Below are 24,481 nucleotides of genomic sequence, written 5' to 3'. Positions count from 1 at the left end.
TCTGTTCTGTCCTGGACTGCGACTGTCTCAGTGAAGGTCTCCTTTCTACAGCTGGCGACAGTTGGGCAGAGCTCTGTGATGCTAGGCCACATAAATAAGATCTGGAGGTGGAAGGGCTTTGGTCCCTAAAGCCCTCTGCTCCAGTTTCCATAGAAACAAGCCAGGGGTGATCCCCACCACAAGGGCTCTGAAAGCCACACATACTTTATTCTGAGAATCCCATCATGTTACAAATACCATTCAGCAAGTTTTTAAAGGCATAATCTGCTTCATTTCTCTGGATGGCTTTGGCTGAGGGTTTCAATTCCTTGTTGCAACTCTTCTTCCTTTAAGATAATTATTTTTTGTTGCTTTTATTTTACGTATGTATGTATATATGTATGTATGTATGTAGGCTCCATGCATGGAGCCCAAAGCAGGGCTTGAACTCACAACCCTGAGATCAAGACCTGAGCTGAGGTCAAGAGTTGGACACTTAACCCACTGAACATTCCTGTGGTTGCTTCTAAACTTGATGGGAAAAGGTGACCAATTCATGCCAGTTGAGTTATAGATTCAGAACAGATAGGTTAAGATAATTTATTACACTTTACATATTTACATTTAATTTATTACATTTGTTCCTAAAGTTTTGGGGGAAAATTTAGTACCAACTTAAGAGTTATAATTAAAAGAGTACGGAGCCAGCAGTCAAGGGCCTCAAGCACACTGATTGAAACTTCAGTTCTGCTAGACATCACACTTTACTTTGTGATTTTGGGTGATACCACAAACCTCTCTGGCCTCTGATTGCCTAGTTGGTAAAATCAAAGGACTGGATCAGCTGATCTCTAACTTTTTCTAGGTTTAAAAATTCTCTGAATTTGTGGTATTATATAACAGCAGAAGAGATTCCATGAAAAAATAGAATGTTGCTCTATCGATGATGATTATGTAGGAATGGTAGTAAGAAATTTGCAGGAAGGTTGCTAGTAACATCATAAAGGAAGGAAAAGACAGTGAGGGAAAAGAAGAAATACCACTTACCAAACTCCTGCTGTGTGCTAAGAAATTCACAGACATTATCCCATGGGAAAATATATCATTTCAGTGATTTCCTCCTTAAGGGACAGATGACATTTTTGCTTCTTGCCCCAAATGTGCATGATAGCTAACATTGTTTGAGTGCTTTCTATGTGCCAGGAACTCTCCCAAGCACTTTACACATACTTAGACAATTTATTATCCCCATTCACAGATGAGGAAACTGAGGCACGGAGAGGTTAGGAAACTTGCCCAGGGCCATCCAGTTGGTAAGTGGCAGAGCCAAGCTCCAAACTCAGACAGTCGGGCCCTAGATCTGTGCTCTTAACCACATCCCCATATTGCCTCTTGTCATTCATTCGTTAAGAAAATATTTGATGAACACTGACTGAAGGCAATGCCCTAGACTTGGTCTATTTACTAGATGCTTCGTATTATAGACAATGTAGTCTACATTATATATAGTATGTAGGATATAACGAATACTGTATCTTTATTCTATATACTTTATAAGATGTATTAAACAGTACGCACTACAGTCTATATACAATGGGTAATATACGCAATGTATTAAATGGGTAGTATATATATACTAGCAGTGTTTTGCCATAGTAGGTATTGTGTAAATATATATTGAATGAATGAAGACAATCATTCAGCATCATGTTCTGTTCTGACAGAGCTGGGTCATAGAGGATTTATTCTTCCAGTTCTTCCCTTTTCCAGCCCTCTCCTTTAATGGCAGTTTCCTTCTTTTACCAGCTGTTCTGGCTTCCCTGGAACAGGTAAATTCATTGGCCCACCCAGGTCTGAGCTCTAGTCTGCAACAAGTTGCTGAGTGTTCAACAGGGAATGAATGAAGGGCTGACAGCGGGGCGGTGGACACAGGAATGTCAAAGCTGCAGGTGGGCTTGGAGGGAAGCCAGCCATGCCTCCCAGCCTCATCCAGAGAGGGTGTCCTGGATGCTCAAAGTTCCTGGTCTTCTTTTGTTTCCTTGAAAACAAAGCTCAGAGTTACAGAACTGGAACCGTGATAGTGATAGAGTCTAGCCCAACTCCTTCAGAAATCATAGGCCCTACTCCCTGCTCTCCAAACCAGCTAAGACCAGAAAAGGGCTCTGACTGTTCCTTAATTCTTTGTGGCATTACTTTCTGCCCATTTTTGGGGGGGCTTGGCCTCAGCTCTACTGCTTTTGAAGCAAGTGGCCAGAACGCTTGGTATCCCTTCCTAAGCACTTCAGTTCTCACCAGGATAGATGAATGGAAGGAAGGAAAGGAAGAAGGAAAGGAAAAAAGGAGGAAGGAAAGAAGAAAGGGAGGGAGGAAGGAGAGAAGGAAAGTGGGAAAGAAGGATGCATGCATGAATGGGTGAATAGATGAATGGATGAACGGGGGAGTGTGTGGACTGATGGATGCACAGGACCCTGGGAGCTTAACCCCAGCCGGTGGGACGAACCCCTTGTGAGACCCGCGCGTTCCTCTCAGTCTCTGACCTCTGCTCCTGAGCCCCCGACCAGCTCCGGTGCTCCAAGGGAGGCGTGGGGCGGGGGGGAAGCGGGGAACGAGGGGGAGGGGAGAGGAAGGAGGAGGGGAGAGGAAGGGGGGAAGGGAGGGCCTTGGAGGGGGGGAGGAGGGCTGGGGGGCGGCGGGCGCGGCAGGAGCTGGGCGCCTGGCTGTAGCGCGGGCGGGCGGGGACGCGATGCCGCCGCCTCCTCCTTGTCGCCGGCCTGGGCTGCGCCGCCGGGGCTGAGCCGCCGCCGCCTCCACAGCCGCGAGCCGAGGGGCCGCCGAGTGCGCCCGCAGCACGGGAGGATGGGCTGTGGCGGGAGCCGGGCCGATGCCATCGAGCCCCGCTACTATGAGAGCTGGACCCGGGAGACGGAGTCCACCTGGCTCACCTACACCGACTCGGACGCACCGCCCAGCGCCGCGGCCGCGGACAGCGGCCCCGAGGCGGGCGGCCTGCACGCGGGTGAGTAAGGCAGCTCCGCGGACCCCAGGCGCCGGGAGGCCGGAGCCGAGAGAGAAGCGGGAGGGATGCGGGGCGCCAGGGGCAGCCGGAGATTTCCGTGTGGGGGGCGGTGAGGAAGACAGACCCACAGGACCTTCCTGCTGACAGACCGACAAACGCAGGCCCCGGGAGTGGGGTCAGCGTGAGACCCTTACAGAGGCTGAGCCAACCCCCAGAGCCGCGGGGAACCCAGCTCCCTGCGTCCGCCGGTGCTCGCTCAGTGCCCGGACCGATGCACCCACTGGGAGGATAGCCCACCTGGCACGCACACCTGCCCTCTGCCCACCCGTGCCGCGGCCCGCCTGCCTTCACCTCTGTCCCGCTTCGTAACACCCCCCCCCCCGCCACCCCTGCGCCGGCCCCTGTGGATCCAATCCGGCCACGTCTCCATCCACCCGCCGCCTGGACACTCTCTGCCTTGATTTATAGACACGGCGCCTGACCCAGATTGCCTGGGTGGAGTCTTCCTCCTCGCTTTCCCTTCTCTACAGGGAAGGAGTTCCCTCGGGCTGCGAAAACCAGAATCCTAGTTTGGCACACAATGGACGCCTGCTCCCCCGTCACTAGTTCTGCACTTAAGCTTACTTCTCCAGCAGGTGTTCCGTAGTGAGGACTTCCCTCCCCACTCTGTGGTGCCTCCGTGCTTCATATGAGGCAGGGCAGAGATGTGGATTAGGGCTGTAAATTACATACTCTTACCATTCCCCCTCTAGCAGAAATTTAACAGAAGGATATGCAAAGAACTTTCTGGTCCAGCCACACATTAGAATTTTTTTTTTTAAGCAGACAGTAATAATTGTAGAGATGAAAATAGTTGCCACAGACTGACCTTTAGTCATAAATGTGTTGGTGGAAAAGGAAAACACCTCACTGCTTAGTATATGGATGTTGTCAAAAGCCAGATGATTATTTGCATAAAATATTTTAACTCTTTCTGGACCCCTTTATGTTGTTGGCATTTTTGAATGAAATCTGAGGTAGAAAATGAGGTTAATTTGAAGGATATCACATATTATAAGAAGGAAAGAAATGTGAAATACTACATCCATGCTTCCTACATAAGAGCTGCCGTTTTAATCTTAACAGTCTCTCCATCTTTTAGGACCAAAGCTGGCTCCTTTTTCACGTGAACTTGGTGAGTCTCTTTTTTAAAAAAAAAAGCAAGAACTGTCAGTGAAAATTGTACAGGACATAGCAGTGTATTTGTCTCTAATGTTTCTGACTCACCGTGGTAATCGTAGTGGTTACTTTGTGTTGTTGGTGCTTTCCCCAAGTTTCCAATTGTGTTGGCTCGATTCAGGGTCAGAAATGAGGATACGACATAAGCCTTCACAAGGGACCTGGTAAATATGGGATTTAACAGCATTTCCCAGGGAGGTGTGGTACTACTCAGCAGAGTCAAAGGCTAGAGCTGCACTCCAAGGAAAAGTGGTTGAAAAGATCTAGTGTGAAAAAAAAAAACGAAGTACAGCTTCGAGGAATGGTTGCTTTGGTAACTGGAAGTATATGATGTGTGTGTACCTACGTGTGGGTATGAGATGGTTATTATGGGATGGCTAAATTTTCATTTCCAGTACTTATTCTTTTTTAGTCTGCCATCCTGACTCCTGTCCCATCACACTTCTTTAGATTGGGTCCCTGCAACAGGTGGGGCCTGGGACAAGCATGCCCGTTTGTGGTTCCTTGCCCAATATGGGGCAGCCTTGCCAGGCAGGTGGTCCTGAAGATGTCCTTGCTACTGAAGTTTGCCCACTTGGATCCATTTAACCTAGATTCTTCAAAGTGCCTTTCTCATCCCACAGCTGCTCTCTCTCTCTCTCTCTTTTTTTTTTTTTCTTTAAGATAGAGAGAGAGAGAGCGCGCGCCTGAGCAGGGGCTGGGGCGGGGCAAGGAGGGACAGAAGGGGAGAGAGAATCTTAAGCAGGCTCCATGCCTAGCACAGAGTCCCGAGTTGGGCTCCATCTCAAGACCTGAGATCAAGACCTGAGCTGAAATGTAGAGTCAGTTAAAACTGTACCCTGTTTCACTGACACACCCAGCCCAGTTCAAAGATTAGATTTCTTCTAATGCATCCCCCCCCAACCAACTCCATACTCATGTCTACTGAAAAGTCCCGTTTCAGCAGGTCTGCTTGTAAATCTTCAGTTTCTTGGTCCAATCCAGATTGAGGGCACGTCACAGGACAGTGTGTGATAAATACTTGTTGGATGAACTCTGCATTTTACTGCAGGAAGGGGGCATGTTTTTCTGCCAGTCCAACAAAGAAAAAGTTTCTTGCCTCCTCCTTACTCAAAAAGTAGATCCTGAGCCTCTGCTTCCTGTGTTTGGAGACCATCTCCACTAGCCAGCGGAATTCAAGTAAGTTTTCAGATTTGGCTATGACGTAGGCTGGAATTGAAGACTCAGCCGAAACCATAGCATCTGATAGCACATCGCTTCCCTGTGTCACAGCAGCTTGTCTCGCTGTCATAGGAGGAAATTAAATTGGTCTGACATGATTTCGTCCTCATAAAATCAGTTTGCTGGATTGATTTTTACTTCCGTTGTCTGATGGGGTCTCTCAGGAGAAAGGGAGTCTCTGAGGTTGCCGTACCAAGCCAGCTCAGCGTCCCGTACGTAACACCCTAGCTTGACCTCAGTTTGCTCGTGAGTCCCTTAAATTACACCCTTAAATATCCCTCCTTGTACTGTTAGGTATTTTCCTAATTTCTCTAGGGAATAAAACATTTCAAATTTCTCTGAAGTCCTACTTTACGGTTTTCAATTGCCGTAATAATTGCTTTCGTAAATGCAGGATGGAAGATTACAAAATTAGAGACTCACAGCAAAACAGTTTACCTAAATAAATTGAAATATGTAAAATAAAATGAAGAACACTTAATATTACCATCAGCTAATGTTTATTGATGATTTACCAAGCGCCAGGTACTGTACAAAGCAGCACTTAATGAAAATCCTCTCACTTTGTCCTCATGGTCAGGACGAGGTAGGGACTGCGACCATCCTTCTCTTACTAGTAAGGGGATGAGGCGTGCAGTGTGTGAGTAACTTTTCTCAGTTCAGTACTGGGATCCAGCTCTGCCTGAATCCAAAGTCCATGCTCCTGAATACTGCCTGCCTGACTAATGGGAGATGAACTATAGATTCTTGCTTTTACAGTTGATAGGACTCAGAGTCTGCAGGGATCTCTTGATATTCCAGTCTGGTCTCAGATAGCATAGTTTTCTTCTGCAGCATCCCTGAGGATGGGGTATGTCTTCCCTGGGGAAGGAGGCCCCCCATACCTTAGAGGGGCAGTTCCCCTTGTGAGAAACTCTTTCGGCTGCCTTGTAATTTGTCCCTGGCGAACTCCATGCCCTTGCAATCAAGTCTTGTACAGACAGCTCTCAATATTTGAAGAGAGCTGTTGCATCTCCTCTGACCATTGGTTCTCCAGTCCAAACACATGCAGATCTTTCAGTCATTCTCAGACTTGTGGGGTCCTGACCAGATTATTCCAAATATGCTGTTTGGTTTGTCCAAGTCCCTCTTGATTCAAGAGGTCTGTGGTTAGCTCCAAGCTCCTGGGTATTAGCTGCGCAGCACAGGGCAACATGTGGGCACTGAACCTCTCCTGGTGCAGATAAAAATCAGGGTAGGATCTGTTTGTTTTCCTGCTGTTGTTGCTGCTGTATTACCTTGATGACTCACATTAAACTTGTGATTCGTTAAAACCCTTAGGTCTTTTTTTCTAGTCAAAGTTAAGTCCTCTGACATCAGAGACATTGTCTGTGCAATAAGTCCAGCACCTGGAACAGTGACTGGAACATAGGTGGCACTCAGTAAATGTTTGCCAAATGAATGGTTTTTTTCCCCTCATGAATCCTGCAGTCATACTATTGATTTCAGTCACCCAAAGTTGAGATTTTTGTATTTATTCCTATTAAAATGCATCTTGTTGGTTTCAGTTTAATCTGCCGACCTTGATTCATCTTGATAGCGTCATTAAGATAATATTCTAGGTCTTTGTTTCCTTTTGTTGACAGACTAAAGAAAAAAGACATTTATTTGCTCTTATTCATTCAATATACATTAGGCACAAAGTTGATTAAGATATGTTCCTTGAACCATAAGAAATGAATAATATAGTGGAGACAGATACAAAGGTGGAGGCACTTCAGGTCAGCCTGTGCACCATCCTGGAACAGCTTGGCGGAAAGATGCTGGAGGAGTACAGGGGACTGAGTAGTTCATTTTGCTGGGGGGTGGGGGGCGGGGAGCAGTGTGTGTACAGAGCCCTGCAGGAGCATGGCAGAGGAAGCAGGACTGTTCCCGAAGGCTGTCACCATGCGGGAGGTGAAGGAAGGTTATCCTGCTTCCTTCCTTGAGAGGGAGTACCTGTAGAAAGCCCACCTGGGACTTTCTGATGGATAAGGCTCCTCCCCCCACCCCCAGCTTCCTCTATCTACCTGTTACACTTATGGTTATATTTTCAGATAATTTATCGATGAATGCCTGCCCCCTCAAGCATGACAATTTGTATTAGTTAGGTAAAGGGTCTTTTTGCTCACCACTGGATCCCTGTGCCTAACACTGTGCCAGTAGTAGGACCTCAAGTGATCTTTCTTTAATGACTAAATCTCCTAAAACTTCTCTGTGTCCATTTCTTTCTCTTGGAGTCCCCAGAGGTAATGTTTTCTTTCCTCAGAAGTTCCATCTGCTCATCCTTTTTGGGTTCTTGTCTGCCTGATTAGTTGCATAGGAAGAAGACACCCCCACTTTTCTCTGCCCCCTTTGCCAAACACAAGCCTTTTGTTACCAGGGTGGTTTTGCAAAAATCACTACAAAAACAGGTGGGAGCAAACCCAGGCAGTTCATAAAGTTTAGGAAGTCTCGTGTGCTCATGGCCCAGGCCACACCTGCGCAGAGTGACGTACATCTTGCTACAGGCTCTCCAGGGACTCTGTGCAGCCCAGTGGTGGCACCGGTCATGCTGCGTTGCTCTGTCTCTCCAGTTAGCCCATGAGCTCTGCCGGCTTGGGCGCTGCCTGATTGACGGTTGCGTGCCTGCCTGTAAAAATGAATAGTTGGATAAATGAGCCCGCTAAGCAAATGAAGTTTTATCTTACATTCTCTTTCCTGAGTCTTACCTTAGATGATTTTGTCTTAGAAATCAGTCTACCGAACTGTGTCTTTATTAGACACTAGATAAACTATTCTTACTCTAACCAGAGACGACTTTAAGGTTCCAGACTTGGGCCCCACCCAGAGGAACATAGTCCCTTCTCAATCAGCACGGAGCCTTTTCCTAGCTTGTCCTGTACTCTGCAATCTCTCAGGCTTAGACCCCTACTGGTTCTGCCTTTGCTTTGGGATCTGTGCACCCACAACCCCTTCCTGCTGATAAGGCCGTTCTGTCCTTTAGTGCAATTGGATGTCTGAGCCTGTTGTTCCTGGCCAGTGACCTGGCCTTGCATCCCAGGAGCCTTTCTGGGTAGGCCCACCACCTCTAGCCACTCTCAGGAGACCATTTTGCTTCTGTTACAAAATCTCATCTCTGCCAGGACTCCTACAGAGATTCTCTGGCTGGTCTGAACACCTCCTTGGCTTTCATCTGGAAAGGAGGCTGGATGGTGTATCCTGAGCCCATGTTATGATCTAGCACCTTCCGCCTTAGCTGGCCTTAGCTGCCACGAACATTCACCTTACATGTTCTCCTCCTACTCTGCCCCCCAACCACCTCTATCTCTCTGTTGTTATGGGCTCAATTGTCTGCCCCCCAAATTTCTATGTTGGAGTCCTAACCCCCAGTATACCCAAATGTGACCCTTTTGGAGATAGGGTCTTCACAGAGCTTAAAATGAGGCCGTTAATGTGGGCCCTAATCCAGTGTGACTGGTGTCCTTATAAAAAGGGAAATCTGAACACCCAAACAGACAGGGAGAACCCCACGTGAAGTGAAGGCAGAGGTCAGGGTGATGCCAAGGAACACCCAAGACTGTCAGCAAGCCCCCAGGAGCCAGGAGAGAGGCCTGAAACAGACTCTCCCTCACAGCCCCTGGAGGAACCACCCCGATCTCAGATCCCTGGTCTCAGAGCTGTGCGACAGCGAGTTTCCGCTGCTTAAACTACCAGTTTGTGGTGCCCTGCTACAGCGGCCGTGGAGAACCAACAGAAGTGTGTTCAGGAGCACTAGTGCTGCGAACATTTGGCAATAACGAGAGGATTTCTATTGTCACAACCTCACACTTTCTTCAGAGACTGGGTCTAGTCCCCTGTCCTTTCAATTCAAGTAGCATTTATTGAGCGTCTAATGTATGTGAGAATTTTTCTTTGGGGCATTAGTTTACCCAACTCTCTAAAACAACCTCCTAAACCGTTGTGATCCCCATTTGCCAGATGAGGAAACTGAGGTTCAGTGAGATTAGGAGATAGAGTAAGGTCACCGGCCGAGAAGGTGGAAGAGCCTGCATCAGAAGTCAGGTGTCCTGTTTCTAAATCCAAGGCAGTGTCCATTATGCCATAACTGCTTAGCACGGATTTAGTGCCCTCCTCCACCCCATCTGCCTTTTGCTGTTTTGAAAAAATACTTGGAGTGGGAGCGTCCTGCCAGCATTTGCAAGGCTGAGGACAGGAGTCCTTGAGCAGACATCTGCAGCCCAGTGGTACTACTAGTGCTGCCCGCTCCCTGTGCTGAGCGCCCTGAGCAGGGCTGCAGAGAGGGCTCTGAAAATCACCTGCATCCCAGGCGCCTGATGGCCTCCTTAAGGATGAACAGTCTTGGGGAGAATAATATTTTTTTTCCTGGTTTCAAATGCAAGGGTGTTGCTTAAGAAACTTAGGACGTGTTAGAGAAGCACACAGAAAGAAGTAACACCTCTGTCAGCATTTGCGGGTTTACCCTTCAGGTCCTGCATCTAGGTGCCTACGGGACATCTTGCCTCTTCTGTGGGGAATATGTTTGGGGGATATAGGAGAACTTCCTCAAAAATCTTGGAAGCTCAGGGGCGCCTGGGTGGCACAGCGGTTAAGCGTCTGCCCTCGGCTCAGGGCGTGATCCCGGCGTTCTGGGATCGAGCCCCACATCAGGCTCCTCCGCTATGAGCCTGCTTCTTCCTCTCCCACTCCCCCTGCTTGTGTTCCCTCTCTCGCTGGCTGTCTCTATCTCTGTCAAATAAATAAATAAAATCTTTAAAAAAAAATAAAAATAATAAAAAATAAAAAAATCTTGGAAGCTCAAAGGCCAAGAGAAAAAAGTAGTTCTGTTTCTCTTTGTGTTTAGGAAAGTACTTGGAGGTAGTGACAGCCAAAGGCTAGTTTGAACGCAGGAAGAGGTGAAGGGTGGGGAAGGCCATGGATAAGTGAAGGATTTTTCTCCCTTTTTTCTTCTCAATACTAAGCAAATATAGTGAATTCAGGTAAATTACATACGAGGCAAATGCATATCATGATCCCACCGTTTACGATAGTCTTGTCCCCGTGTCACCTCCCTGCCAACCCCCACAGTTGGCTCAGGCTGAATTTTATACTCTGCCCAGCTGTCTCTGGGATTTATGATCGCTTTATGGTTGTAGTAATATAGCCTGGTGTGTGTGTGTGTGTGTGTGTGTGTGTGTAGGGGCCAGCTCTCTGTCTGAGCCTCAGATGCCTGTGAGGTCACGTAGACTGGCTGTCCAGTGTTCTGGTTCGGGTACAACCCCGTTCCCTTCCAGCTCCGGATCTCCATGTCAGATGCAACAGTACAGAGTGTCTACCTACATCTTGCCATGTGGTGTCTATATAAGGAAGCAAAACCAGAAGCCTTCGATTTTTCTTAATAACTCCATCTTCTTTATGAATAGTGCCAGTTTCTCCCAGAGTCTGGGATTAGGTTGTCTGTTAGTCTTCATTTTGGGTGATTGTGAGTCTTGGTCTTTTTTTGTCTTCATAGCCATTTTAGTGGGCAGTTGGGCAAGACTGCATGGGTAGCTCGTGGCCAGAAGCCCCTCAGCCCCAAAGGCCAACCCAGAGCTTGCAGAGCTTCTCTTCCAGGTCTCTGCACCAGCCTGTAACACATGCTCACACACGGGACCACCCAGCCTGATCTGCTGCCGCCTTATAGTTTCATATGCTTCCTCCTCTTCGATGAGCCAGCTTCGCACACCCATCATGACCTCCAGTCTCTGGACCTTCCTGGGCTCTCTTCTTTATCATCATCATCTTCCTTGTTCCACTCGAAGATCATAGTTCAGTAGTTGGGGAACTAGACTTTGACAGCAGATATTGACCAGCTTTGTGACCTTGAGCCAGTTTCTTAGCTTGTCTGGGTTTCAGTTTCCACATTGCAGGATAGGAATCGTTGTAGAATGAATGTGTTCACAAATGTGAAGTGTGTAGCCTTTTAGGGCTGCCGCTCTTGTACCTAGGTTCGCTTCACCTCTTCAGTCTTGCCCTGGGCTCAGTCTCAAACCTGGGGTACTCTTCCCCTGTGCTCCTTACAGCCCTGGTTCTGAGCTGCCTGGCGTTGCTGGAGCAAGTCATGGGTGTTGGTGATTGCACCCAATAGCAATTCATTCTCGAGAACCTCGGTGTTCTTACCACTTCTTGGCAATTCTGTTAATTCCTTATTAACATGCTGGGACAGTCGCCATGTAATAGCTCCCAACACTATGCTGTTCTTTCCCTCTGAATACTAAACTAAAAAAAAAAAAAAAAAAGACTTGCTATGAATTCTCCCATTTTTCCCTCCAATCACCTGTTGTATGTTCTTCTGGGCACCTCAGCATTTAAAAAACATATTAGCTACCCTATCCTCATCTCTGCCTGTTTGGTTTCTATGTGCACTGAGATGAGGTTGTTCCTCGTTGTCACCATAGGTGAGGACATCGCGGGCAGTGCCATCCACAGGATGAAGGCTATTCTGCGTTTCCATTGGCCCTCCCTGAGCCCAGGCCACCGTCATGTTTTACTTGAACCTCAGCAATAGCCTGCTTCTGTTCTTGCCCTTGACAAGTCATTCTTCATGTTAGAGGGAGAAAAATTTTTTTAAAACATGTATCAGGTCTTGTCCCTCTCTTGCTTAACAGCCTCTGGTGGCTTCCTAATGTATTATATGTAAAATAAAAACTCAACAACCCCTTTCCTTGCCCTGCATAACCCAGTCCCCGCTGCTTTTCCAGCTTTGCTTACCCTGCTCTCTTTCTCTGTCTCTCAGTGTTCCAGCCAGCTGGCTTCCTCCATTTTTGTGGGGCACCTGCTGGAATGCGCCCCTCCCCCCACTCTTTACCTCCTTGATTCCACCTCACCCTTCAGCTCTCAGTTCAGATGGCACCTCCTCAGAGAGACCAACCTCCCCTAGTTACCATCTGATTATTTTTTTCTTCTGATCACCAGGCTGTCATTGTCTTGTTCATTTACTGCTTACGTCTTTATCCCTTCACTCCGGGAGGCGAAGGGCTGCCGGAACATACTCTGTGCACTACTGTCACCCAAGTACTCAACATGGAGCTCAGCACAGAGTAGGCACTCAAAGAATATTTGTTGAATGGAGAGAACCCTCCTCATCTTTTGTATCAGTAAGGAATTGCTTTCAGTGGAGCGCCTGGGTGGCTCAGTCGTTAAGCGTCTGCCTTTGGCTCAGGGCGTGATCCTGGCGTTCTGGGATCGAGCCCCTCATCAGGCTCCTCCGCTGGGAGCCTGCTTCTTCTTCTCCCACTCCCCCTGATTGTCTCTCTCTCACTGGCTGTCTCTCTCACTGGCTGTCTCTGTGTCAAATAAATAAATAAAATCTTAAAAAAAAAAAAAAGGAATTGCTTTTAGTGGCAGGAACAGAAGCCAGGGGAACGTGGTTTAGCAAGTAGAGGTTTAGCGCCTGCACTTCACAGATGGTCTGGAGGTAGGCAGCTGCGCTGCTTGGGCATGCTAGCAAAGACCTGAGTTTATTACTTGGCCATCCGTGGTGTGTGGATTTCATCGTCATAGTTGCAAGGTGTTGTCACATCTTACTTTAGATAGGAAGAAGGGGGAAAGGCGCATTCTGCCTGAGTCTGTTCCTTTTTATCTGCAAAATGATAGCTTTCCCAGAGGCCAGGAAGCTTTGCTTGAGTCTCATTGGCCAGACCTTTGTTACATGGCCATCCCGGGCTCCAAGACAGTCTAGGAGATTGGGCTTTTAGTTGGGTATGCACAACCTTTAAAGTATTGTGGTCCTTTTGGCAAAGAAAAAAAGAGAACAGATATTGGGTAGGCTGCCAGCAGGGTAACTACACCTTTCATCCTAAGGCTACGTCAGAGGGGAGAGAAGATTAGTAGGAGAAAGGGAAGGAGGAAAGAAAGGAAGGAGAAGGGGGAGAGAAAAGCAAGGAGAGGGAGGTCGGCTAGAAACCAGAGTAGCATAATTATTGGTATTAAGATTTTGCAATGATAATAATAATAAATCGTGTTTTTAGTATTACCGTGCGTTAAGTGAATTCATAAAGGTTGATATTTGTTGGGAAAGTTACATGTGCTAACATTGAACTAATTTTAGAAATAACGCAATAGCTTAAACTTAAATCTTTTGGAATAGTCTTTTAACATCAGACTCTGTGCGGTGTACGCGAGATGTGCAGCGGGCATTCCTTTGTTTTCTGCTTCATTTTCCTGCAAAGTGAATGCCAGCCGGAAACTGATGTGCCCGCTGCTATTCTGTGGGCACATGTGTGCAGGCTCGCTGTGCGGGGTCACACTGATGCTCAGGCTGGGGGCTTCTGCTGAAGAAGCAACAGACAGCCAATCGGCTAATTTAAAGACTTGACAGTATTTCCTGTGGAAATCTAAAAAGCCCACCGTGCTATTGTCTCTAGGGCTTGTGGACTTGAGGGCAGGAGGAAACTGAAAGGATTTGAAGAAAATAGCAAGGCTGTTTGGGAAACCGGTCGTCATAACAACAGGGCACAGCAGCAGCTACAATGGAAGTGGCAGTCGCCTGCGCACCCTTCGTAAGGGGGACGATTCAAGTTGAAGCACGAAACCGAGGCCTCATTAAAATCCTGCGTGCGAGAATCGCTTTTCAGGGACAGTCTTCAGAGCAGCCAGGCTCAGGTTTGCTTGGCTGGGGTGATAAGTGGTGAGTGTGCAAACACAGATGAGCATAGCCACGGTCTCCCGAGCGTGGCTTCTGTTAACTGCGTGCCCAGCATGTGCCCGGCCTGGCATATTTATTACCTAATTATTTATCCCCGTTTTACAGATGGGAGAAGTCAGAGAGGCCAGGTGACCTGCGCAAGGGCTTGAAGGTTGTAAGTGTCTGAGGGGGTTCTGGAACCGAGCTCTGTCTTCATTCTGGGCCCTGTGCTCTTTCCTTCATGCCAGCTGCCTAACTGATCACTAGCTCTGGCCCTCACTGCCTTGCAGCTCGACGTTGGCAACAGCTTTGTGACGTATCTGCTGACCCTCAGTCACTGCCACTCCAGTATCTTGCACACCATGTGACGTATCCGCTGACCCTCAGTCACTGCCACTCCAGTATCTTGCACACCATTGCCAGGTGAATATTCCTGAAGCATAACTGGGATCATTATCGTGTTATTCTCCTGCTCAGAGCCTTTCATGGTTTTTCTTTGCCAACTGAATGCAAATGTCTTAGCCTGGCATTTAAGGCTTTCTCTTCAGCCTTATCTTCCACTAGCTGTCTGCAGGTCCTCTCCACTTAGCCTGACTCAGGGTTTGCCCTTTGCCTGAAGCACCTTACCCTGTTGCGCCCCCTGCCCCCACCACCACCTCGGAAAGCCCCACACCTCCTGTGCGCCTGCCTCAGTCACGTGTTCCCTTCTAGCTCACACCTAGCACACTTATTCTGTTTTGCATTTTCTTATTTATGGCCATGTCATGTCTAATGTTATGACATATGCTCTTACAGCCTGTGAGGAAATAGACTGAAATGGACTTTTACTAGGGTGACCTTTAGGGAACAACACGAGTGAGGGGTGAGGGTGGCGAGACTGGGCTAAGGGAGAAGTTGAATTGCTGGGGGCTCTGGAGCAGGGATGGCCCTTCAGATATTGTAATGAGAGGTGTTTTCACCCTATACCAGCCAAGTATCAGCTGCAGGCTGCCCCCAGCAAGGGGAAGGAAACTTGGGTGGGGCCACTTCCTTCCACAGAGGGCAATTCCTAGAGAGACGCTCAGCTGCGAGCCTTCAGTGGTCACCTCTCCTGGCTTCTTGAGGATGTGGTGTCAGCCCTGCAGGGAGATCCTGGGAGTGACCATACTCCTTATTTCTCAGTCAGCTTCCCCAGCGGCTATACATCAGATTCACTTGGGCAACGTAAGCAAAAGGCCCCACTCCAGGGCTTCTATAGGGGCCAGAAATCCTGCAGGTTTGGGCAGAGTGGAATTCCCTAGGTCTGGGGTGGGGTTTAGGATTCTGCATTTCTAACAAGGTCCCAGGTGATGCTGCTGTTGCTGGCCCATGGACCTCTCAGAGAAGGGGGTCCTAGATCACAGGATGGCAAACCTTTGTTGTAAAGGGCCAGGTGGTAAACATTTTAGGCTTTGTGGGTCACGTGATCTTCATTGCAGCTACTCCATTTCACTGTTTTTAGTACCAAAGCAGCCAAGGGCGATACATAAATGAACGGCCACTGCCCTTTGCCGAGGTCCATTCCTGTCCTAGGTGATGCTGAGGCTTGGCCACTGTCTTTAACCCTCAAGGCAGCGTGGAAGAGAGAAAAGAACAGGGCTTTGCAGTTACGGGTCCCAGCCCTCAAACGCACCTCTAAAGAGCTTAGCACATACTGAGCCCTTAGCAGTGTTGGTGGGATGAGCAAATAAATGGGACTAAGAGCATTTCCCACCTTGAAGGCAATTTTTGAAGGTTGTTAAAGTATCTCTGATAACATTAGGTCATTGAGGCATTAGATATTTTATTATGCAAATCATGCTCCTGAGCGGAGTGGGGTCTGGGAAGCGGAGGGGATCCTGGCGCCACCCCGAGTTTAAGGTGCCCAGTTCTCTGGGGAGCTCACCTTGCCTCGGGCTTCCAGGACTTGGGACTCGTCCATCCCTTCAGCACAGGTCACGCTGATCCAGTGCTGCGAAGGCTGCGTCCAGACATGCATTTCCCAGCAGGCACCTCTTCTGCGGGTGTGGAGCTGCTTCCAGGAGGTGTGAGAACAGTCATCTCCCTGGGGTTTCTCTGAGCTTCGCTTGCCTTTCCTTAACTCTCAGTTTCCCCCACAGCCTGTGACACCGTTGCTGGGAGTGTTTAAAAAGTCGCCACACGGGTGCCTGGGTGGCTCAGTTGATTGTCTGCCTTCAGCTGAGGTCGTGATCCCGGGGTCTTGGAATGGAGTCCTAAGTCAGGATCCCTGCTCCGCAGGGATTCTGCTCTCCCTCTGCCCCTCCTCCTACTCGTTCTCTCAATCTCTCTGTCTCTCTCTCTCTCAAATAAATGGATAAAGTCTTCAAAAAAAAGTCACCATACGTCTGGTTGGTTGTGAGTCTGGGCAGCTGATGAATGGGTTGCTGTTAAGATGTTTGCTTTTCTGAATCAGGTGCTCCTTTGTAGAGACAGGGGCTTCTAGCCGTTATGTAAGGCTGCAGAAAACGCCGGGTAACTTAGAGAAGAGGGATTATTTAAATAGAAGCTGCCAAAAACGTTAACAAAGAGACCCAGAGAGAGTGTGCCCAAGCCGGTTAGCTTTATTTTTTTTTTCTTTTGCACAAGAATTCAAAATTCAAACACTGACTCTTGTTAGAACCCCCTTATCCCACAGCCACAAGAAAAAAAAATCAGTGGGCAATGTAATGAAAACTTATATGAGAAAGTGATTTAAACATACGTGCAGTCTCTCTCTCTCTCTCACACACACACATATATATATACACCCCAGCAATTATATCTTCAACTGAGCATTGCTCTTCCCAGCAGACACCAGCTGCTTGCAATTGCTGAAAACAATTCTGGAATCCCTTAACTGTAGCATCAGGCATTTTTTTAAACATAACATTTCAAACACATACAATAGCTTAAGACCCTAAAATGACACATACATATTTCAGAAATTTATATATAATTGGGAGAATGGTATAACAAGCCACCACGTATCCGTGACCCAGCTTCAACATTATCAACACATGGCAAATCTTGTTTCTTCTCTACCTCCGTTCCCCATCACGAATTGGATTAGTTCGAAGCAAATTCCAGAAGTCATGTAACTTCGTTCATAAATACTTTTGTTGAATTGCCAAAAGATGGGGACCCTTTTTAAAAGATATAAGATTGAACCAATATGAAGTGGTCATTTCTTTAAGTTGAAATGGTGTAATATCAGCAGTTCTATATGCTTCAGCCTTACAGCCACAATACCATTATCACATCTAAAAATTAATGAAAATTCCTTAAATTCTCTAATATAACCAAAATTCAGTCATGTCCAAATTTTGCCGATGGTCTCAGCAATGTTTTTTCTATGACTGGTTTGTTTGAATTGGGATAAAAAAATGTCCACAGATTGTATTCCACTGGTCTTTTTCTTTAATTTCCTTCAATTTATAGATTTCCCATTTCCTCCCCGCCCCTTTCAATTTTTATTTGTTGAAGAAACTTGTTTTTTTGTTCTGTAGAGTTTCCCATTTTGGGGGATTTTGCTGATTGCATGCCTATGGTGTTGTTTAAAATGTGTCCCTGCGTTCCCTGTAAACTAGTAATTAGAACTTGAAATTAGCCATTTTTCTAAGAAGCCCTGGTTTCTTTAAATGAAATATGATAGAGCCTGCAGCCTGCGCACCTGGGATGCTCAGTGCTACCAGGTCGGTTGTTTACAGACCTTTTTCATGGACAGAGCTAGGAGTTCTTTATTTTCTTTTTTAAAGAGACAGTATATTTGTATTGGTTTATCAATTCAAAATTTTCAATTGTAGGGCTTTCCCTTAATTTTTAAATTTTATATTCGCTCTTTTTTTTAGATGCTGAAAATCTTGGTTTCTAACATAAGTACTTATGTACTTTGTCTTATAATACATCCAACAATGTAATTACTGAAAATGTTTTAAGATTTTTGTGGGATTTTTTTTTTTTGTCCTTAGGGTATATCCTGAAGGGATGTACAGTTAGATTTCTATGGGTTTTTTTTAAAGGTTTGTTTATCTGTTTATTTATTTATTTATTTATTTATTTATTTATTGAGAGAGAAAGAGGGGGGGGAGGGGCAGCAGGAGGAGACAAGATGACTCTCTGCTGAGCAGGACCCTGAGATTAGGACCTGAGCTGAAACCAAGAGTCGGATGCTTAACTGACTGAGCCACCCAGGTACCCCTACGTTGCTGTGTTTTAAAGTCACTTGAAATAATTTATTTCTGTGTGGTTAAGCCATCAACTTGCAGTATAGGTAGGTTCATTTATTTCATTTTGCTTTTGAGGTAAATTTGCTTTATTTTTCTTTTCCATTTCAGTTAAATTTTGTCTTATATTTAGGTAAAGAATTTACATGGTTCCAATGGCAAATCTACAAAGCAAGTTACATTTAAGAAGTCTAATTTTCATCTCCGCCCCTTCTACTCTGTCCCCTTTGTCCCCCTATAAATACTCATTTTATTAGTTTTTTGGTTTATCTTTTCATTTAAAAAAAGTATATGCATATACTGTATCCTTTGCTCTGTACCTTTGCACGTAACGTATTCCAGAGATCATTGCAAAGCGGTATGTAGATAAGTTCCTCGTTCTTTTTTACAGCTACCATTGTGTGCTTCTCAATCGTGTGGCTATGTCATAGTTTACTAAACCAGTCTCGTTGATGGCCATTGGGACTGTTTCTAGACTTTGCTACACAAAGTCTTATCCACATGTTTTTTCACTTTTGCCGGCGTTATCTTTAGGTAGATTCTTAAAAGTGGGATGGCTAGGCCAAAGGTTGAATGCAGGTGTAATTTTGCTCAATATTGCTAAATCCCCCTCTTCAGGCCTTGTACATTTTGCGTTTTCACCAGCAGTGTATGAGAGCACCTCTTTCTCCACATCCCTGTCAGCACAGTATACTGTCAAACTTAGGGGGCTTTGTCACTTTAATAGGTAAGACGCTGTAGCTCGGTTCGTTTTACTGTGCATTTGTAGGAGGAAGGTTGCTGTCTTTTTACACGATTATGGGCACATTGCTTTTTCCCTCCTGCACACAATTTGTTCATATCACTAGGCCTGTTCTTTCGATCATATTTAGTAGTTGCAAATCTTTGTCCTTTGATGTTGACTGAGCTATTTTGAAAAGCAAGAAAGTCCCTAACGTTGTTTGGTAAATAAAATTGTTGGGTTTTTGCTATCTGACGGAGCCTCTGGGGGCTGGCTGGGCATCTCTCTCTTCTACTACAGTCCCAGGGCTTCTCCATATGGTCTTTCTGCATGGGCTAGTTTGGGCTTCCTCACAGCATGGTGGCCTCAGGGCAGCTGGACTGTTTACATAACTGCTCTGAGCTCCAGCACAGTCCCAGCTAAAAAGCAGAAGCTGCATTGCCTCTTATGACCTAGCCTCGAATGACGCAGTGTCACTTCTGCATTCTTTTGGTTGCAAATGAGTCACAAGCCTGCCTGGATTCAGAGGAAGGGAATTAGACCCCACCCCTGATGAAGGGATGGCAAGATTCTAGAAGAACAAGGCAGTTTTAAGAACTGCGAAGTGCCTGAGATTTTACTCAACTAGTTAGCCTTTAAGTTTCTTGGAAGCAAGTGAGACATGAGACTCCTGGGTCAGAAACAATGGCACAGCAAGCCTCACCAGTGTCAGCATGTTTGCTCTGATCCCCTTTCCCCAGGTCTCACAGGGGCCACGGAGATGGGTCTGGGTGGACGTCTGCACATGCTGTAGACTGCATTACAGGAGATTTGTGTGCCCACTGAGCTGCTGAAAATCTTCCCACGAAGAGCGGTCTCGTAAGTGCAGTCAGTGCTCGCTATGAGCTCTCTGCAGCTCTCGGCACTGTGGATCTGGCTCATCTCCTCTGCCCACACCCTCGTCCCCAGTTTGGAAATCGGCTTTTCCCCTCAGTTTCACCGCCCCCACTGCTGGTGACTTTCTCTCCTACCTCTGATTATGTCTTCTCTGCCTCCTCCCCCTTTCTTGGCCCCCTCCTGCCTGGTTCCCCCTCGCCCCCACCCATGGAGATGTGACTCTTCACATCCCTCTCCCAGGAGTCTTCCCTCATTCAGCATGAGCTCATCCCCTCCTCTGACTTCAGTTTTCCCCTGGTGGTGGCTCCATGATTCTCTCTGCCAACTCCAGAGCCACATTTCCAGCTGCTCATGAGACATCTGACTACAGGTGGCCAGATGCATCAAATTCAACTTGCCCCAGGCCTGATTAACCTCTTCTTCCACCCATCGGTCCCTGCTGCCCTGTGTCCCCTCTCAGTTCATCATGGTCCTCCTCTAGCTGGCCAGGTACAAGACTTTGCACTTATTTTGCTTTCACTCCCATCTTTCTCTTTCTCTCTGCACATCTAATACGGCATCAAATCCCACAGACTGTCTCTGAAATGTCTCTTGTATGAATCATTTCCATCTTTGCGGTTCCAGGAATACTACCCTAGTTCAGGCCCTTACTAATGTTCAGCTTCAAATTGTTTCCCATTGACCCTTCTGGATGTGGGCCATCTTGATAGCTAGGCAGGCATCCCCCTCCCCTCTCATTGCTCCTGCTTCTCTCTCCCCAAACCATAAGCTCAGTTTAATCTTATGCGTTTCTCAGATAGAGAATATTCTTTTTTTCTTCTTTCCTTCCTTCCTTTCTACAAATATTCTTCAGTGCCCAGTGTGGGGTGGGCACTGTTTTAAATACTGTAACAGTGAAGAAGACAGCCAAGAAGACAGCTCCAAGAAGCTCTTGGAGCTTACATTCAGGTTGGGGGTAATGGTGATGGGCAGAGAAATAAATAATAAGCTAGGTAATTAAGATATTGGTAAGCATCATGGAAAGAAAAACCAAGATAGTGAAATAGAAAATAACTGGAACGAGGGTTGGAGGGTTTAACAGATTGAGTGGTTAGGGAAGGCCTCTATGAGAAGTGTTATTTGAGCTAAATTGTGAGTGAAAAGTGAGGGGAGGGAGGGCTCATGAATGTTAGGAGCCAGAATGCTTCAGGAACAGCCACCAGCAAGTGCAAGGGCCCTGAGGCTGGAATGAGCTTGATGCAGTTGAGGCACGGAATGAGGCCAAAGTGATGGGAGGGACATGAGAGGGAGGGTGTGGTAGGAGAGGATCTGCGTAGGGGGTGGAACATGTAGAGCCTGTGGTTGATGGCCAAGAGTTTGGGCTTCATTCCAGTGGCGGCGGGAAGGAGGGCTAGGATTAGGTACCCCTGCTACAACTTGGAGTCTCATACTAAGTTCTGAACTTTCCTTTCTCTGGCCGTTCCTCACACTCCTGCCTGACCATAGATGTGATCCTGTCACTCTCCTGCCCCAAAATGTCTTATGATCCCTGTTTCCTATTGGACAAATGATGAAATCTTCAGCATCGGCGTTCCAGGCCCTTGGCCATCTGGCCTGAGCCTTCTGTCCCTACCGGTTCCACACTCTTTCTGTTATGTCGTTAGTCTTACAGTTTCCCAGATGGAACATTTTACCATCACACTTGTTCGTTGTACAAGTCTAACCCAAAGTCCACCCCCTGTGCAAAATCTCCCTAAATTCTCCCCAGGTGGAACTAATCTCTGTTTTTCCCATATCCTTGTTCTATTATTTTTTTGTCCTTTTAATCAGTATTTTCACTGTTGTGTAGCCAGCCTTGTGTGCATGTGCAGAGGCCCACCCTGCTATAGGAATGAGGGCTCCTTGGGGGTAAAAGTCGTGTCTTGCTCGTCATCTGTCCCTTAGGAAGTCTTGCATGAAATAGAAGCTCCATTAGTGTTTTCTGAGATTGGCAAGGCAGGCACACATACTTTGTTATCCTATCTTGCATTTGAAGAAGATGATAGGCTCTTGCTTGGCTGTAAAACTGTGAGATTTCAGGCACGGCTCCATGGACGCAAAGCTGGGTGGTTGCACGGCTGCATAACTCCGTGCTACAGTGACCACACCGTTGCTTTGCTGCGTGAGCACATGGCTGCGTGACCGCATGGCTGCGTGACCTCATGACTGCAGAGTTGTGTGGCTCTTTAGCACATGAATATATAGAAACATAGCTATCTGGCCACAGTTTGCATGGCTGCGTGGCTGGGTAGCTGCTTGGCTGTGGGGCTGCACAGCCATATGGCTCCATTGCTTTGACGGAAGACATCCCCTTTGCTTTTCTGTGAGTTACGTTATGATTTCCAGCAACATTCTGAGGCTGGCTGTGTTTTCCGTCGGGAAGCCGTTGGCATTTGGGGTGGGACTGCTGCGTGCATCTCTTGTCCAACCACCAAATGGCAGTATGGCTCCCTTTAAGACACCAGAATGCCCTTGTACCTTTCTAAACTACCTCTCTCTCCACTTACGACCCTGAGATCACGAGCACGGGGGGGATAAAGTGAAGAAAAAGTTACAGAGAAATTGTGTTCATCAGCAAAAGTTTATATCTGAAACGGATCCGTATAAACCCTGAAGTTTTTGTGAGACAGTCAAGACCCAGGAGCATAGGGGATTCCTGCTGCCCCCTGCTTGTCAGCTGGTTGCAGACTAGAATGTATTTTCTTGCCTGTGATCTGCGAATTGGGGATTTACTTGTTTTCATATAGCAAGTACTTACATGTTTTACTTACTTTGGGCCAAACACTGTTCTAATCACTGAATGCTTGTAGCAACCCTATGAGGTCACATTGCCCCCCACCCCTTGCAGATGAGGCCACACAGCACTTTCTTTATGACACGGTTGTCTTATGATAAAGCACAACCTCGAGTGTTGTGGGGACGACTGAATGCTGTAGTACACGTCAAAGACGCAGCTCTCGGTAATGTGCTCCATGAACACTGGCCAACATTTATTATGGCTGTGACTCTGTCCCCCTGTTTGCTCTTCCCAGTGTACTTCCCTCATCTAGGCTATACAAGTTCAAGTCCTTTTAGATGTTTTAGGTCTAACTGGCATCCAAGTGGGGCCTCTGTTGTTTGCTTTTCCCTGGAATGACCACACATCATTAGGTACAGGACATGGATCTGTCTTGGGGAGAGGAGGTCATCTTCACACAAGGTGTTTTTAGGGACCCTGAACTTAAATTTCTGCCTTTTGTGTCATGCTTGGTTTTTAGAATCCACTTGACAGAAACAGAAGCACATGTTTCTGTCAGTTCCTGCTCCTGAAAGGCTGCAGGGCTCCCCTTTGGTTGTTTTTGTTCCAGAGAGGGTGAGAACAAGAGGGAAGGGAGGCAGATAAAAAAGGAGGCAGAAGCAAAATATTCGTCATTGAAAAGAGAGTAGGAGAGAGACCTGCTTTCCCAGACTGCTTTTTGCAGGCCTCAGGAATACTTTCTACATTGTCAGGGACCTCCTTGAATCTGGGCTTGAAATGGAGAAAATATATAGATGAGGAGGGAGAGCACCTGAGGGTCGATACAGTTTTCTGGAATGGGCAAGAATACTGGTAAGGAGACTCCCATAGCCAGCATGTTGGGAAGAGGCAGATAGGAATTTACTGTTATTCAAAAATACCTGGTTTTATTTTTTAAAAGTCTCCTGAGTGCTTAAATAAATATATTTGAATATATCTCTGGGTTGTTGAATTTGTTCAAACCCATTGAACACATTAACCATTAATGAGGTACTTATGCCTCTTTGAAAGCCTGGTAATAATCCTCTTAAAGGGAAATCATACCCACTTAATCTCTTTCTTTGTGTGTAATGCTAAAGACAGCATCTAAACTGGATTTATACTCCACTGATGCCCAAAGGGACTTAGCTTGCCACACTCACAAGGCACATTAGGATGATTTAAATCTAAATGGACTCTGAAAATACATGTCTTAACAGTTAATTCTAATGATTAGTTCATAAGACAAATCAGACAAATCAAGAATCTCATTCTAGGAGTGATAATCCTTTTGAAAGGTAATCTTTTTGCCTTCATGAGTCACTTACCTACACTTTTTTGCCTCAAATGGTGCCCTGAGTATTTATTTAGTTAGCTAGGTTTTAATTTTCTTTGGTCCAAGTTTTGCTGTTGGGGCGGCAGAGAGATAGATGTTATCGAGGTGCTGGAGGCTAAGATGGGTCAGGTATCTATATCTTCCCAGTTAGAGGAGTGACCTTACTTTTTGCCCTCTGTGAATGAATGAATTTCTTTATTCAGCAGTTACTTAGGGAGCACTTTCAAGGCCTTTAATGTTGCCCGAGGCAGTCAGGAGAGATCCACGAAGAACCTTGGTGGAGTTTACAGTCTAGTGCAGTGCCCTCCAACAGAACTTTCTGTGGTGATGGAATGTTCTGTCTCTGCACTGTCTGATACCCTCACTACAGCTCTCAATCACTTGAAATGGGGCTAGTCCAGCTGAATTTCTCATCTTTTTTAATGTTAATTTATATTTACGTAGCCCAAATGTAGCTAG

General features: G+C 46.6%; 1 protein-coding gene across 1 annotated transcript in view; it reads left to right on the top strand.

Moving 5' to 3' along the window:
• The first annotated feature begins 2,661 nt into the window (after positions 1-2,661).
• The window catches only part of BAALC (BAALC binder of MAP3K1 and KLF4), a 74,074-nt gene continuing 52,254 nt past the window's right edge, over positions 2,662-24,481 (top strand). The window contains exon 1 of the mRNA XM_045805825.2: positions 2,662-2,995. Within this exon, the coding sequence (XP_045661781.1) occupies positions 2,836-2,995 (160 nt within the window). The 5' untranslated portion in view covers positions 2,662-2,835. The remainder of the gene's footprint in view (positions 2,996-24,481) is intronic.

Source organism: Ursus americanus, chromosome 9 (genome assembly GCF_024610735.1).
Source record: "Ursus americanus isolate L20-20 chromosome 9, mUrsAme1.1.p, whole genome shotgun sequence".
Lineage (NCBI taxonomy): Eukaryota > Metazoa > Chordata > Mammalia > Carnivora > Ursidae > Ursus > Ursus americanus.
Note: the sequence above shows the minus strand (reverse complement) of the source record. Positions and strands in the feature narration are given on the sequence as shown.